At 49.3% G+C, this 16,654-nt stretch overlaps 1 protein-coding gene across 1 annotated transcript in view; it reads left to right on the top strand.

Moving 5' to 3' along the window:
• The window catches only part of LOC136944874 (leucine--tRNA ligase, mitochondrial-like), a 45,896-nt gene that overhangs the window by 4,900 nt on the left and 24,342 nt on the right, over nt 1–16,654 (top strand). The window contains 7 exon segments of the mRNA XM_067238800.1: nt 3,256–3,347; nt 3,531–3,592; nt 3,786–3,874; nt 3,963–3,992; nt 3,994–4,032; nt 4,034–4,108; nt 10,130–10,237. Of these exon segments, the coding sequence (XP_067094901.1) occupies nt 3,256–3,347; nt 3,531–3,592; nt 3,786–3,874; nt 3,963–3,992; nt 3,994–4,032; nt 4,034–4,108; nt 10,130–10,237 (495 nt within the window).

Genomic DNA, 16,654 nt, shown 5'->3' with positions numbered 1-16,654 from the left:
CGAAAGCCGGAGGACCATCTTTTATAGGGCACAAGAATGTAAACATAGATTGACAGTGACAGTCAGGCAGGAATGACGTTACAACAGTCTCAGAGAAAGAGATTCACTGCTCCCAACACATGACAACTCTCAGACTAGAGAGTTCATAGTTGGAGCTCTCTTTGTAGTCATGACAAGGACCGTTTAGCCAGTACTTTCTCCTTACCCCGAACATCTATTAACCTGACACATAGACACAATATACTGTTATTAATAGCAAGCTTACATGATAAACGTACTAACTAGTATCCAATGACTAGTTCTATTGATTAGTGATTAATGTAAGCACACAGGAAATCCCAATTTCTTCCACACTGTGTGTGTGTGAGTGTGTGTGTGTCTGCCTGTGTGTGTGTGAGTGTGTGTCTGCCTGCCTGAGTGTGTGTGTGAGTGTGTGTCTGCCTGTGTGTGTGAGTGTGTGTGTGTCTGGCTGTGTGTGTGAGTGTGTGTGTGTCTGTCTGCCTGTGAGTGTGTGTCTGCCTGCCTGTGTGTGTGTGTGTGTCTGCCTGTATATCTGCGTGTTTGTATATGTGTGTCTGTGTGTGTTTTTGAGAGACAGGAAGATACTGTGTTTGTTCATGTTGCTTTGCTCAGGTCCAGCTAAATGTGTCTACTCTCCAAACAGCCGCGCCCCCCCCCCCCCCCCCCCCCCCGGGCTGAAGGACACACAGGAGAAACAGGGAGGCTTCCTGGTGTTGGTTTGACTGACAGCTGCCTTCTGCACACAGCCATGTTTATCTGTCAGCATCTGTCAGGAGGGACTGTGTTCTGCTGTCTGCTCGTATGCACCAACACACACAGGCACCAACACACACACACACACACACAGGCACCAACACACACACACACAGGCACCAACACACACACACACAGGCACCAACACACACACACACAGGCACCAACACACACACACACACACACACAGGCACCAACACACACACACACAGGCACCAACACACACACCACACACAGGCACCAACACACACAGGCACCAACACACACACACACAGGCACCAACACACACACACACAGGCACCAACACACACACCCACACAGGCACCAACACACACACACACAGGCACCAACACACACACACACACACACACACACAGGCACCAACACACACACACACAGGCACCAACACACACACACACACACACACACACAGGCACCAACACACACACACACAGGCACCAACACACACACCCACACAGGCACCAACACACACACACACAGGCACCAACACACACACACACACACACACACACAGGCACCAACACACACACACAGGCACCAACACACACACACAGGCACCAACACACACACACACACACAGGCACCCAACACACACAGGGCACCAACACACACACACACACAGGCACCAACACACACACACACAGGCACCAACACACACACACACACAGGCACCAACACACACACACACAGGCACCAACACACACACACATATATACATATGCAAACACACACACAGTTTCTTGTATCTGGGATCTTAGTTAGTTCTCTGTTTCAAACTACAGGTCTATATTTGCTATGAGAATCATCTCAATTAAATACAAAAGGTACATCAGCATAAAATGTTATGAGGCAAGTTTGGCAGGTTGGGCGAAGCAAAGCCAAATCTATCCCCTCCCCTCCCTTGCCTCTCTCTCTCTAAATTTCACGAGGTGTCTAGCACCATAAGATAGAGACTAAGCACCAGGACTTCTTCTGTTAGTAAACCCCGTGTCCCAGCTTGCTCCCTCCTTCTCTATGCCCCCCCCAGCCTGCTCCCTCCTTCTCTATGCCCCCCCCAGCCTGCTCCCTCCTTCTCTATGCCCCCCCCAGCCTGCTCCCTCCTTCTCTATGCCCCCCCCAGCCTGCTCCCTCCTTCTCTATGCCCCCCCCCAGCCTGCTCCCTCCTTCTCTATGGCCCCCCCCCCAGCCTGCTCCCTCCTTCTCTATGCCCCCCCCCCAGCCTGCTCCCTCCTTCTCTATGCCCCCCCCCCCAGCCTGCTCCCTCCTTCTCTATGCCCCCCCCCAGCCTGCTCCCTCCTTCTCTATGCCCCCCCCCAGCATGCTCACTGTTTCTCTATGCCCCCCCCCAGCCTGCTCCTCCTTCTCTATGCCCCCCCCCCCCCAGCATGCTCACTGTTTCTCTATGCCCACCCCCCCCCAGCATGCTCCCTCCTTCTCTATGCCCCCCCCAGCCTGCTCCCTCCTTCTCTATGCCCCCCCCAGCCTGCTCCCTCCTTCTCTATGCCCCCCCCCCAGCATGCTCCCTCCTTCTCTATGCCCCCCCCAGCCTGCCTCCCTCCTTCTCTATGCCCCCCCCAGCATGCTCCCTCCTTCTCTATGCCCCCCCCAGCCTGCTCCCTCCTTCTCTATGCCCCCCCCAGCCTGCTCCCTCCTTCTCTATGCCCCCCCCAGCATGCTCACTGTTTCTCTATGCCCCCCCCCAGCATGCTCACTGTTTCTCTGTATCTGGGCTCGCTCACCCTAACAACGTCCAGCACTCGGCTTTACAAATGAGTCCCGGCAGTTACCAAGGAAACCGTCTGAAGCGCCAGACCTGTTAAAGTCAATCCAACAGTCCTCTCTTTCGCTCTCCTCTCTCTCTCTCTCTCTCTCTCTCTCTCTCTCTCTCTCTCTCTCTCTCTCTCTCTCTCTCTCTCTCTCTGTCCTCTTTCTGTCTCTCTCTCTCCTCTTTCTGTCTCTCTCTCTCCTCTTTCTGTCTTTTTCTCCTCTCTCTCCTCTCTCTCATCTCTATCCTCTCTTCTTCTCTCTCTCTCTCTCTCTCTCTCTCTCTCTCTCTCTCTCTCTGTCCTCTTTCTGTCTCTCTCTCTCCTCTTTCTGTCTCTCTCTCTCCTCTTTCTGTCTTTTTCTCCTCTCTCTCCTCTCTCTCATCTCTATCCTCTCTTCTTCTCTCTCTCTCTCTCTCTCTCTCTCTCTCTCTCTCTCTCTCTCTCTCTCTCTCTCTCTCTCTCTCTCTCTCTCCACACCTACACCTTATCTCTTTTTTCCCTCTGTCTTCCTCTCTCCCCCACTCTCTCTCTCCCCCCCACTATCTGTGTCTCACTCTCTCCCTCCCCCACTCTCTGGGTGTCTCTCTCTCTCTCTCTGTCTCCCTCTCCGTTTCTCTGTCTGTCTGTCTCTCTCTCTCGCTCTCTGTGTGTGTGATGTACCTTGTTCAAGTGATGTGGTTCTGGGTGTGTGCAGGTGTTGAACCCGATGGGCTGGGACGCGTTCGGCCTCCCTGCGGAGAACGCAGCCATCGAGAGAGGCCTGGACCCGGAGGCCTGGACCCAGAGGTACTCCCCTCCCAAACACTCGTCCTCATCCCCTTCATCTGTCGCTGTCTAGACTCGCCCCCCCCCCCTTCTCTCCTGTCTCCTCCTCGCTCCTCTTGTCTCCTTGTCTTCTCTCCTCAGTAATACCCTTGTATCCTTGTCTCCTCTCCTCAGTAATACCCTTGTCTCCTTGTCTCCTCTCAGTAATATCGCGTCCATGAGGGAGCAGCTGGACAGTCTGGGACTCTGTTTTAACTGGGACCGGGGTGAGGAAGAACACACTGGGCTGTGTGTGTGTGTGTGTGTGTGTGAGAGAGAGAGAGAGAGAGAGAGAGAGAGAGAGAGAGAGAGGGAGAAAGAGAGAGAGAGAGAGAGAGAGAGAGAGAGAGAGAGAGAGAGAGAGATGAGAGAGATGAGAGTCCTGTGAATTATCCCTGACTGCAGCTGTTGTGTGACAGGAGGTGACCACCTGCCAGCCTGAGTACTATCGGTGGACCCCAGTTCCTGTTCGTCAGGCTGTTCAAGGCAGACTGGCCTATCAGAAGGAGGTATTCTGGGACAGCTGGGGACATTCAGGAATGTTGGCTTGGTTTAACTTCCTGTGTGATTGTGATTGTGATTGTGTGTGTGTGTCAGGCGGTGGTGAACTGGGACCCAGTGGACCGGGACGGTGCTGGCTGACGAGCAGGTGGACGAGGCGGGGGCGGTCCTGGAGGTCTGGAGCCCTGGTGGAGAAGAAGCTGCTCCGACAGTGGTTCATCAGGACCACCAGCTACGCCAAGGTAGGGAGGGAGGGGGGAGGAAGGAGGGGGGGAGGAGGGAGGGAGGGGGGGAGGGAGGGAGGGAGGGAGGAGGAGGGAGGGGGGGGGGGGAGGAAGGAGGGGGGGGAGGGAGGGAGAGGGGAGGGGGAGGAGAGGGGAAATGTAAATGCACTGCATGTGTAATGATTGCAAGTGCCTGATGTGTGTGTGTGTTTGTCCTGTGTTCCTAATCGGCTATGCTCACAAGGACCAGAGTGGTCGGCAATCAGGGCTTCCACCCAGCACTGGCTCCAATCAGCCCCCAGCAGGGTGGGGGGTGGAAGGGGGGGGAGGTGGAGGGGGGGGGGGTGTGGGGACGTATTTTAGCCTCCTTAACTGGAGGGCTACAAACATGCAAACATGTACACACTCACAGATGCACATACACAAACATGGACATACATGCACACACACAAACACCGAGGTATAAACCAAAGGAGAGTCAGAGGAAGACAGAGGTAGAGTCAGATGTAGAGTCAGAGTCTGCCTCTGGTACAGGAAGTGTCTCATGTATGAAGTGTAGCTGGGAGCCTGATCACCCCTCTGCATCAGTGACTTACTGTCAGTCTCACTTCAGTGGAACAGAGAGAAATGTGTATGCGTGCGTTAGAGTGCGTGTTTGCTTCTCCTTGAGTGCGTTGCTGAATGCGAGCTACATTTCTGATGCTGTGCTCTCTAGCTAATATACACTCCCATCATGCACCTCTCTTTGGAGGGTCCCTCTTCACGCTTACTCACCCCCCCACTCACCCACACCCCCTCCCCCCCTCACCCACACCCCCTCCCTCAACTCCTTACCAATTCCTGCTTATCGATTCGATTCCTTATCGATTCTCTTATCGATGTTCCCCTCTACAGCCATAGGTCTGTGCGTTCTGCACCCCCCCACACACACACTCGTTCTAAACGAATTTCTCAAACTGGCTTTGACTGGCTCTGAAATTAGATAATACCTACCACCTCTAGGCCTCTTCAGGCCTCTGTTATCAAAACAAAATCTAGTCGGAGATAGAAACTTTCAGTTTCCTTGTGTTCAAGCTTCTATTACTCAACACCAGTAGGACTTACAGGGGTCCTAACAACAGGGGAAATAACTTCAGTGTCACCTTTCAAAAGAGACCATTTACATGCATGTACTCCAAATGGTTCAACGACAGCTTTCAATGTACTTTGGGTATGTTGTTAAGGCGTTTTCAGGCACATTTAACAGGACTATTAAAAGGTTAAACAATTAAAATGCTAAGTTTAATAATGGATTAAAAATCGATATGCTCAGTTTAATAATGCGACACGCGAACGTTTGCTGATAACACACGCCACCCCAATAACGTGAAATGATCAATAAGATTAATACTAATGGGAGACGAATGCCGGAGCTAAAATGTATGCTTCAAACGACGGGACAGAAGATAACTAGATCGACTACACACAATAAAGGCAAATTGCTTCACACAGTAACAAGTGGTTGTGATCACTTTTGAGCAGTTTAGCTCTACCTTAGTTAGTTAGAGATGAAGCGCGAACGTTAGCTGCGCTGCTCCATGCATCGAACACAGTAACTTCATTCCATGCTGTGTGTTCAAATGCTTCTTCATATTTGTAGTATTTCCTCCCTTCGACAAAATAGACTTTTTACACCCGTTACAAGTGGCGTTGTTGTCATTTTGTCGTGTGAAATACAACCAAACTTTAGAACGCTTCTTCCTAGTTGCCATGCTTGCTGCAGTCTGTCTTTTATAGTTTATTCAGACAGACGTTCGCGTGTCCCATTATTAAACTGAGCATATCGATTTTTAATCCATTATTAAACTTAGCATTTTAATTGTTTAACAGCACAGAGAATCGTTAACAGAATCGTTAAGGAATTTTGCTAACGATTCCAAGGAATCGATTCACTGGGAACCGGTTCTAAACAAGAACTGGTTCTGGATACCCATCCCTACTCACAACCACAATCATGTAAAGCGGTGACACGACTGGGGTTATCAACTTGTTAACTCAACCCAGGTGTTGTCATGAGCGCAGTCACGCAGATGCAAGTGGTGTCTGCTGCTTTTAACCAATTGCAAACATGGATGATAGTCTATAAGAGCACACCTCACACAAGACAACCATAGTCTGTCAGAGCATGCCTTACACAAGACAACCATAGTCTGTCAGAGCACACCTCACACAAGACAACCATAGTCTGTCAGAGCATGCCTTACACAAGACAACCATAGTCTGTCAGAGCATGCCTTACACAAGACAACCATAGTCTGTCAGAGCAGAATGAGCAAACTATAATATTAAACAAATATGAAGAATTTTTATATAGTATCCAAGCTAAGAGCCATACCGTTGCCAAGGAAACCTGAAAACATTGCACACAATGTGAATGCGTAAATTAATTGATCACTGCTCCATCTTTAAGGCACGAGTAGACATGAATCTGACCATAACTACAGTACGGTGTTTCCATTAAATGAATGTGTTACTTAGGTGTGTCTTTGGCATGATGGACAATTTGAGCTTTATTCTTTCAGCTGAATGAACCCCGAACCTGGGTTAAACCTGGAGTTTCCTCATTAACCTCAAACCCAGGGTTAAACCTGGAGTTACCTCATCAACCTCAAACCCAGGGTTAAACCTGGAGTTACCTCATAAACCTCAAACCCAGGGTTAAACCTGGAGTTACCTCATCAACCTCAAACCCAGGGTTAAACCTGGAGTTACCTCATCAACCTCAAACCCAGGGTTAAACCTGGAGTTACCTCATCAACCTCAAACCCAGGGTTAAACCTGGAGTTACCTCATCAACCTCAAACCCAGGGTTAAACCTGGAGTTACCTCATCAACCTCAAACCCAGGGTTAAACCTGGAGTTACCTCATCAACCTCAAACCCAGGGTTAAACCTGGAGTTACCTCATCAACCTCAAACCCAGGGTTAAACCTGGAGTTACCTCATCAACCTCAAACCCGGGATTAAACCTGGAGTTACCTCATCAACCTCAAACCCTGCTTCGCAGAACTGGCCCCAGGTCACACAGCCACTCCATTTCCAGCGTCTTTTACGCTTCCACTGTTTTTTTATGTATAAAGAATACTCACACACACACATATACACACACCACACACACAGACCTTGGCAACATTCATTTTATTGACATTGGCATTTTATAGCTTTGTTTAGTTGCCATGGAGACTGGTGGAGACACATTTTTCAGTTAAGATGTTTTATTTTTATGTGGAGTCATTGATTGTGTTTCTGGAGGAAAGTGAGGAGCATTCTCTCTCACTCTCTTTCTCTCTCACTCTCTCTCACTCTCTCTGTCTCACTCTCCCACTCTCACTCTCTCACTGTCTCACTCTCCCACTATCACACTCCCACTGTCTCACTCTCCCACTATCACACTCTCTCTGTCTCACTCTCCCACTATCACACTCTCCCACTATCACACTCTCTCTGTCTCTGTCTCACTCTCCCACTATCACACTCTCTCTCACTCTCTCTCACTCACTTTGTCCCCGTCTCACTCTCCCACTATCACACTGTCACTCTCTCTCACTCTCTCTGTATCTGTCGCACTCTCTCACTATCACACTCTCACTCTCTCTGTCTCTGTCTCACTTTCCCACTATCACACTCTCACTTTCTCTCACTCTCTCTGTATCTGTCGCACTATCACACTCTCACTCTCTGTCTCTGTCTCACTCTCCCACTATCACACTCTCTCTCACTCACTCTGTCTCTGTCTCACTCTCCCACTATCACCCTCTCTCGATGGCTGGATGAGAGAGAGAGCTCCGTTCTCATCTATGGAGACCAGCTGTGTGTTTCTGGCCTTGTCTTGTCATGCATAGTATCCTGTTTCAAAACCACTGTGTGAGAAAGATTCAGAAATACGTGATTGGTAGAATGTCACACAGTAAGAGAGATGGCAAGGGAGTGTGTGTGTCAGACAGAGTGCCTATAAAAGGTTTTAGATGGGACAGAGTGAGAGAGAGAGAGATTGCTTTGCTTTGTAATGGCCATGAAAGTAAGCTGGCCATAGGTGGAGATTTAGAAAGATATTTGTGTCTGCTTCACACACATCTAGAAAGCTGCTTTATTCCATTTAATTGGCTTGGCTATGAAAGAGTCCTTTAAAATCCATCCAGCCAGCTAGTCAAACAGACATTGTCAGCCATACAGCCAACTATGATGTATCCTCAGTGCTAGGTAGTCTCCTGTCTCCTCATGATGTATCCTCAGTGCTAGGTAGTCTCCTGTCTCCTCATGATGTATCCTCAGTGCTAGGTAGTCTCCTGTCTCCTCATGATGTATCCTCAGTGCTAGGTAGTCTCCTGTCTCCTCATGATGTATCCTCAGTGCTAGGTAGTCTCCTGTCTCCTCATGATGTATCCTCAGTGCTAGGTAGTCTCCTGTCTCCTCATGATGTATCCTCAGTGCTAGGTAGTCTCCTGTCTCCTCATGATGTATCCTCAGTGCTAGGTAGTCTCCTGTCTCCTCATGATGTATCCTCAGTGCTAGGTAGTCTCCTGTCTCCTCATGATGTATCCTCAGTGCTAGGTAGTCTCCTGTCTCCTCATGATGTATCCTCAGTGCTAGGTAGTCTCCTGTCTCCTCATGATGTATCCTCAGTGCTAGGTAGTCTCCTGTCTCCTCATGATGTATCCTCAGTGCTAGGTAGTCTCCTGTCTCCTCATGATGTATCCTCAGTGCTAGGTAGTCTCCTGTCTCCTCATGATGTATCCTCAGTGCTAGGTAGTCTCCTGTCTCCTCATGATGTATCCTCAGTGCTAGGTAGTCTCCTGTCTCCTCATGATGTATCCTCAGTGCTAGTCTCCTGTCTCCTCATGATGTATCCTCAGTGCTAGGTAGTCTCCTGTCTCCTCATGATGTATCCTCAGTCCTAGGTAGTCTCCTGTCTCCTCATGATGTATCCTCAGTGCTAGGTAGTCTCCTGTCTCCTCATGATGTATCCTCAGTGCTAGGTAGTCTCCTGTCTCCTCATGATGTATCCTCAGTGCTAGGTAGTCTCCTGTCTCCTCATGATGTATCCTCAGTGCTAGGTAGTCTCCTGTCTCCTCATGATGTATCCTCAGTGCTAGGTAGTCTCCTGTCTCCTCATGATGTATCCTCAGTGCTAGGTAGTCTCCTGTCTCCTCATGATGTATCCTCAGTGCTAGTCTCCTGTCTCCTCATGATGTATCCTCAGTGCTAGGTAGTCTCCTGTCTCCTCATGATGTGTCCTCAGTGCTAGGTAGTCTCCTGTCTCCTCATGATGTATCCTCAGTGCTAGGTAGTCTCCTGTCTCCTCATGATGTATCCTCAGTGCTAGGTAGTCTCCTGTCTCCTCATGATGTATCCTCAGTGCTAGGTAGTCTCCTGTCTCCTCATGATGTATCCTCAGTGCTAGGTAGTCTCCTGTCTCCTCATGATGTATCCTCAGTGCTAGGTAGTCTCCTGTCTCCTCATGATGTATCCTCAGTGCTAGGTAGTCTCCTGTCTCCTCATGATGTATCCTCAGTGCTAGGTAGTCTCCTGTCTCCTCATGATGTATCCTCAGTGCTAGGTAGTCTCCTGTCTCCTCATGATGTATCCTCAGTGCTAGTCTCCTGTCTCCTCATGATGTATCCTCAGTGCTAGTCTCCTGTCTCCTCATGATGTATCCTCAGTGCTAGTCTCCTGTCTCCTCATGATGTATCCTCAGTGCTAGGTAGTCTCCTGTCTCCTCATGATGTATCCTCAGTGCTAGTCTCCTGTCTCCTCATGATGTATCCTCAGTGCTAGGTAGTCTCCTGTCTCCTCATGATGTATCCTCAGTGCTAGGTAGTCTCCTGTCTCCTCATGATGTATCCTCAGTGCTAGTCTCCTGTCTCCTCATGATGTATCCTCAGTGCTAGGTAGTCTCCTGTCTCCTCATGATGTATCCTCAGTGCTAGGTAGTCTCCTGTCTCCTCATGATGTATCCTCAGTGCTAGTCTCCTGTCTCCTGATGATGTCTCCTGTCTCCTAGGCCCTCCTGGATGCCCTGGCTGAGCTCCCAGAGTGGTATGGGGTGAAGGCCATGCAGGCTAACTGGATAGGAGAATGTTCCGGATGCTACTTCGACTTCCAACTCAAGGTTCGCCTCATCCTCCTCTCCTTCTCCTCCTCCCTCTCTCATCCTCCTCTCCTTCTCCTCCTCCCTCTCTCATCCTCTTCTCCTTCTCCTCCTCCCTCTCTCATCCTCCTCTCCTTCTCCTCCTCCCTCTCTCATCCTCCTCTCCTTCTCCTCCTCCCTCTCTCATCCTCTTCTCCTTCTCCTCCTCCCTCTCTCATCCTCCTCTCCTTCTCCTCCTCCCTCTCTCATCCTCTTCTCCTTCTCCCCCTCCCTCTCTCATCCTCCTCTCCTTCTCCCCCTCCCTCTCTCATCCACCTTTCCTTCTCCCCCTCCCTCTCCCATCCTCCTATCCTTCTCCTCCTCCCTCTCTCATCCTCCTCTCCTCCTCTCCCTCCCTCTCTCATCCTCCTCTCCTTCTCCCCCTCCCTCTCTCATCCACCTCTCCTTCTCTCCCTCCCTCTCTCATCCTCCTCTCCTTATCCCCCTCCCTCTCTCATCCTCCTCTCCTTCTCTCCCTCCCTCTCTCATTCTCCTCTCCTTCTCCCCCTCCCTTTCTCATCCTCTTCTCCTTCTCCTCCTCCCTCTCTCATCCTCTTCTCCTTCTCCTCCTCCCTCTCTCATCCTCCCCCCCTTCTCCCCCTCCCTCTCTCATCCTCCTCTCCTTCTCCCCCTCCCTCTCTCATCCTCCTCTCCTCTCCTTCTCCCCCTCCCTCTCTCATCCTCTTCTCTTTCTCCCCCTCCCTCTCTCATCCTCCTCTCCTTCTCCCCCTCCCTCTCTCATCCTCCTCTCCTTCTCTCCCTCCCTCTCTCATCCTCCTCTCCTTCTCCACCTCCCTCTCTCATCCTCCCATCCTCCTATCCTTCTCCCCCTCCCTCTCTCATCCTCCTCTCCTTCTCCTCCTCCCTCTCTCATCCTCTTCTCCTTCTCCCCCTCCCTCTCTCATCCTCCCCTCCTTCTCCCCCTCCCTCTCTCATCCTCCTCTCCTTCTCCCCCTCCCTCTCTCATCCTCCTCTCCTTTTCCCCCTCCCTCTGTCATCCTCCTCTCCTTCTCCCCCTCCCTCTCTAATCCTCCTCTCCTTCTCCCCCTCCCTCTCTCATCCTCCCCTCCTTCTCCCCCTCCCTCTCTCATCCTCCTCTCCTTCTCCCCCTCCCTCTCTCATCCTCCTCTCCTTCTCCCCCTCCCTCTCTCATCCTCCTCTCCTTCTCCCCCTCCCTCTCTCATCCTCCCCTCCTTCTCCCCCTCCCTCTCTCATCCTCCTCTCCTTCTCCCCCTCCCTCTCTCATCCTCCTCTCCTTCTCCCCCTCCCTCTCTCATCCTCCTCTCCTTCTCCCCCTCCCTCTCTCATCCACCTTTCCTTCTCCCCCTCCCTCTCTCATCCTCCTCTCCTCCTCTCCCTCCCTCTCTCATCCTCCTCTCCTTCTCCCCCTCCCTCTCTCATCCACCTCTCCTTCTCTCCCTCCCTCTCTCATCCTCCTCTCCTTCTCCCCCTCCCTCTCTCATCCTCCTCTCCTTCTCTCCCTCCCTCTCTCATTCTCCTCTCCTTCTCCCCCTCCTTCTCTCATCCACCTCTCCTTCTCTCCCTCCCTCTCTCATCCTCCTCTCCTTCTCCACCTCTTCCTCCCCCCTCTGCTTGAAGATGCTCCTAGTTTGACTCACAGTGTAGTTGCCACGTAGTTGTAAGTGACAAGTGATTGATTTTCATTCAGCCCGCTTGATTGTTTGAAAGCAGCAATTTACCCAAACATGCGGGAGAGCAAATCAGACTTCTTTGAACTGTCTTAAAGGCGTCGAAGTGGTGAGAGTGTTTGTGGTGAGTGGCCTAGGATCTCTCCCTCACCTCTGATACCACACACATCCCTACACATGCAGGAAATTGAGAAGGTTAGGCTATGGCTTCCTTATTTAAATCTTATTCCATCCCTGTGATAGACAGACGGTGTGTTTGTGGGAGAGAGAGGGGAAGGGAGGGAGTCTGGGGGTAAACGGGTCTCATAAATCAGGACTAAGCCTGGCAGAGTGCTTCAGTAGGCACAGACACATGCAGTCAGACATGAGACATGAGACATACAGTCTGACATGAGACATTTACTTTTACATTTATTCATTTAGCAGACGCTTTTATCCAAAGCGACTTCCAAGAGAGAGCTTTACAAAGTGCATAGGTCACTGATCATAACAACGAGATAGCCACAAAACATTGCGAGTAGCCAAAACATGAAGCACACATTGTGAACAACCAAAGTAAGTGCCAAAGTGAAGAACCATAAGAGCATGTAGTTAAACAAGTTACAATTAAACAACATGAACTGCTATAAGTGCAAGTGTACCTGTGAAAAAAAAAAAAGACAAGCAACAATAATAAAAAACAATATATCACAGCGAGTACAAACAATTTTAAATCAGTTACCACTAACCACAAGAGCAACAAGTCTCTGAGCAAGAGTCATTGTGATCCTTGAGGGAACTAACATCGGGTCAAGCGAACCATTCCTAAGTACCGTTGTACTCCCGGAACAAGTGCGTCTTGAGCCTTTTCATGCAGTCAGACATGAGACATGCAGTCAGACATGAGACATGGGACATGCAGTCAGACATGAGACATGAGACATGCAGTCAGACATGGGACATGCAGTCTGACATGAGACATGCAGTCTGACATGAGACATGAGACATGCAGTCTGACATGAGACATGAGACATGCAGTCTGACATGAGACATGGGACATGCAGTCTGACATGAGACATGCAGTCTGACATGAGACATGAGACATGCAGTCTGACATGAGACATGCAGTCTGACATGTGACATGCAGTCAGACATGAGACATGGGACATGCAGTCAGACATGAGACATGGGACATGCAGTCAGACATGAGACATGCAGTCAGACATGAGACATGCAGTCAGACATGAGACATGAGACATGCAGTCAGACATGAGACATGCAGTCTGACATGAGACATGGGACATGCAGTCTGACATGCAGTCTGACATGAGACATGCAGTCTGACATGAGACATGAGACATGCAGTCTGACATGAGACATGCAGTCTGAAATGAGACATGAGACATGCAGTCTGACATGAGACATGCAGTCTGACATGAGACATGAGACATGCAGTCTGACATGAGACATGCAGTCTGACATGAGACATGAGACATGCAGTCTGACATGAGACATGAGACATGCAGTCTGACATGAGACATGACATGCAGTCTGACATGAGACATGCAGTCTGACATGAGACATGACATGCAGTCTGACATGAGACATGAGACATGCAGTCTGACATGAGACATGACACATGCAGTCTGACATGAGACATGCAGTCTGACATGAGACATGACATGCAGTCTGACATGAGACATGAGACATGCAGTCTGACATGAGACATGAGACATGCAGTCTGACATGAGACATGCAGTCTGACATGAGACATGCAGTCTGACATGAGACATGACATGCAGTCTGACATGAGACATGCAGTCTGACATGAGACATGACATGCAGTCTGACATGAGACATGAGACATGCAGTCTGACATGAGACATGACATGCAGTCTGACATGAGACATGACATGCAGTCTGACATGAGACATGAGACATGCAGTCTGACATGAGACATGACATGCAGTCTGACATGAGACATGACATGCAGTCTGACATGAGACATGACATGCAGTTTGACATGAGACATGACACATGCAGTCTGACATGAGACATGCAGTCTGACATGAGACATGCATGAGACAAGTCTCTAGGTTTAGGGGTGGACCCTACTGTCATAAGACTGTTGAAACGTCTCCACCAATAGGAGCAGATCAGGGGAAGTGTTAGCCTATAGGGTAATAGAAAAGCTTTGTCCACACCAATGTTCAAACCAAACCTAGACCCCATATACCCACTATGACATAATCTCTATTAGGTCGCTATGTACCCACTATGACATTAGGTGCGTTAAACATGGACTGCGGCTGCATGAAACGACCGGCGAGAGTAGCCGCTTGCTGTCGGAGAGGAGTTAAAAACGGCTCTGTTAAGTCGGACATTCCAGCTTCTCCTGGTTTGCTGTGTTGACGTCAGTCATGGCCGATCAAGCGCTGTTTGCTTTAAACTTAGTCTTTCCGTTAGTGAAGAGGCGGACTAAAACCCTTTCTTCAACACATTTTTAATTCAATTAACCCTTGTTTTATCTTCGGGTCATTCTCACCCATCAGTCATTGTGACTCACCGTCGTATTGCGACAAAAACAAAGTGAAGCATTTTATTTTAACCGTTGGGCTGTCTCAGACCCCCCACATTGCACAGGTTAAAAGAAAAGTATTTTTATTTGTTTTTGTATTGGGTAAAATTGGGTAAACACAACGATGGTTCGTTATGAACCTTTGGATCATGTGACCCGAAGGCAGCACAAGGGTTAAACAGTTTGGTCCGGATTTGAGCATTGGCGAAACTGAAGAAGAAGAAGTCTCTGAGCAAGAGTCATTGTGATCCTTGAGGGAACTAACATCGGGTCAAGCGAACCATTCCTAAGTACCGTTGTACTCCCGGAACAAGTGCGTCTTGAGCCTTTTCATGCAGTCAGACATGAGACATGCAGTCAGACATGAGACATGGGACATGCAGTCAGACATGAGACATGAGACATGCAGTCAGACATGGGACATGCAGTCTGACATGAGACATGCAGTCTGACATGAGACATGAGACATGCAGTCTGACATGAGACATGAGACATGCAGTCTGACATGAGACATGGGACATGCAGTCTGACATGAGACATGCAGTCTGACATGAGACATGAGACATGCAGTCTGACATGAGACATGCAGTCTGACATGTGACATGCAGTCAGACATGAGACATGGGACATGCAGTCAGACATGAGACATGGGACATGCAGTCAGACATGAGACATGCAGTCAGACATGAGACATGCAGTCAGACATGAGACATGAGACATGCAGTCAGACATGAGACATGCAGTCTGACATGAGACATGGGACATGCAGTCTGACATGCAGTCTGACATGAGACATGCAGTCTGACATGAGACATGAGACATGCAGTCTGACATGAGACATGCAGTCTGAAATGAGACATGAGACATGCAGTCTGACATGAGACATGCAGTCTGACATGAGACATGAGACATGCAGTCTGACATGAGACATGCAGTCTGACATGAGACATGAGACATGCAGTCTGACATGAGACATGAGACATGCAGTCTGACATGAGACATGACATGCAGTCTGACATGAGACATGCAGTCTGACATGAGACATGACATGCAGTCTGACATGAGACATGAGACATGCAGTCTGACATGAGACATGACACATGCAGTCTGACATGAGACATGCAGTCTGACATGAGACATGACATGCAGTCTGACATGAGACATGAGACATGCAGTCTGACATGAGACATGAGACATGCAGTCTGACATGAGACATGCAGTCTGACATGAGACATGCAGTCTGACATGAGACATGACATGCAGTCTGACATGAGACATGCAGTCTGACATGAGACATGACATGCAGTCTGACATGAGACATGAGACATGCAGTCTGACATGAGACATGACATGCAGTCTGACATGAGACATGACATGCAGTCTGACATGAGACATGAGACATGCAGTCTGACATGAGACATGACATGCAGTCTGACATGAGACATGACATGCAGTCTGACATGAGACATGACATGCAGTTTGACATGAGACATGACACATGCAGTCTGACATGAGACATGCAGTCTGACATGAGACATGCATGAGACAAGTCTCTAGGTTTAGGGGTGGACCCTACTGTCATAAGACTGTTGAAACGTCTCCACCAATAGGAGCAGATCAGGGGAAGTGTTAGCCTATAGGGTAATAGAAAAGCTTTGTCCACACCAATGTTCAAACCAAACCTAGACCCCATATACCCACTATGACATAATCTCTATTAGGTCGCTATGTACCCACTATGACATTAGGTGCGTTAAACATGGACTGCGGCTGCATGAAACGACCGGCGAGAGTAGCCGCTTGCTGTCGGAGAGGAGTTAAAAACGGCTCTGTTAAGTCGGACATTCCAGCTTCTCCTGGTTTGCTGTGTTGACGTCAGTCATGGCCGATCAAGCGCTGTTTGCTTTAAACTTAGTCTTTCCGTTAGTGAAGAGGCGGACTAAAACCCTTTCTTCAACACATTTTTAATTCAATTAACCCTTGTTTTATCTTCGGGTCATTCTCACCCATCAGTCATTGTGACTCACCGTCGTATTGCGACAAAAACAAAGTGAAGCATTTTATTTTAACCGTTGGGCTGTCTCAGACCCCCCACATTGCACAGGTTAAAAGAAAAGTATTTTTATTTGTTTTTGTATTGGGTAAAATTGGGTAAACACAACGATGGTTCGTTATGAACCTTTGGATCATGTG

Source organism: Osmerus mordax, chromosome 6, assembly GCF_038355195.1.
Source record: "Osmerus mordax isolate fOsmMor3 chromosome 6, fOsmMor3.pri, whole genome shotgun sequence".
NCBI classification, from domain to species: Eukaryota; Metazoa; Chordata; class Actinopteri; order Osmeriformes; family Osmeridae; genus Osmerus; species Osmerus mordax.
This window is presented reverse-complemented; position numbering and strand designations above follow the sequence as displayed.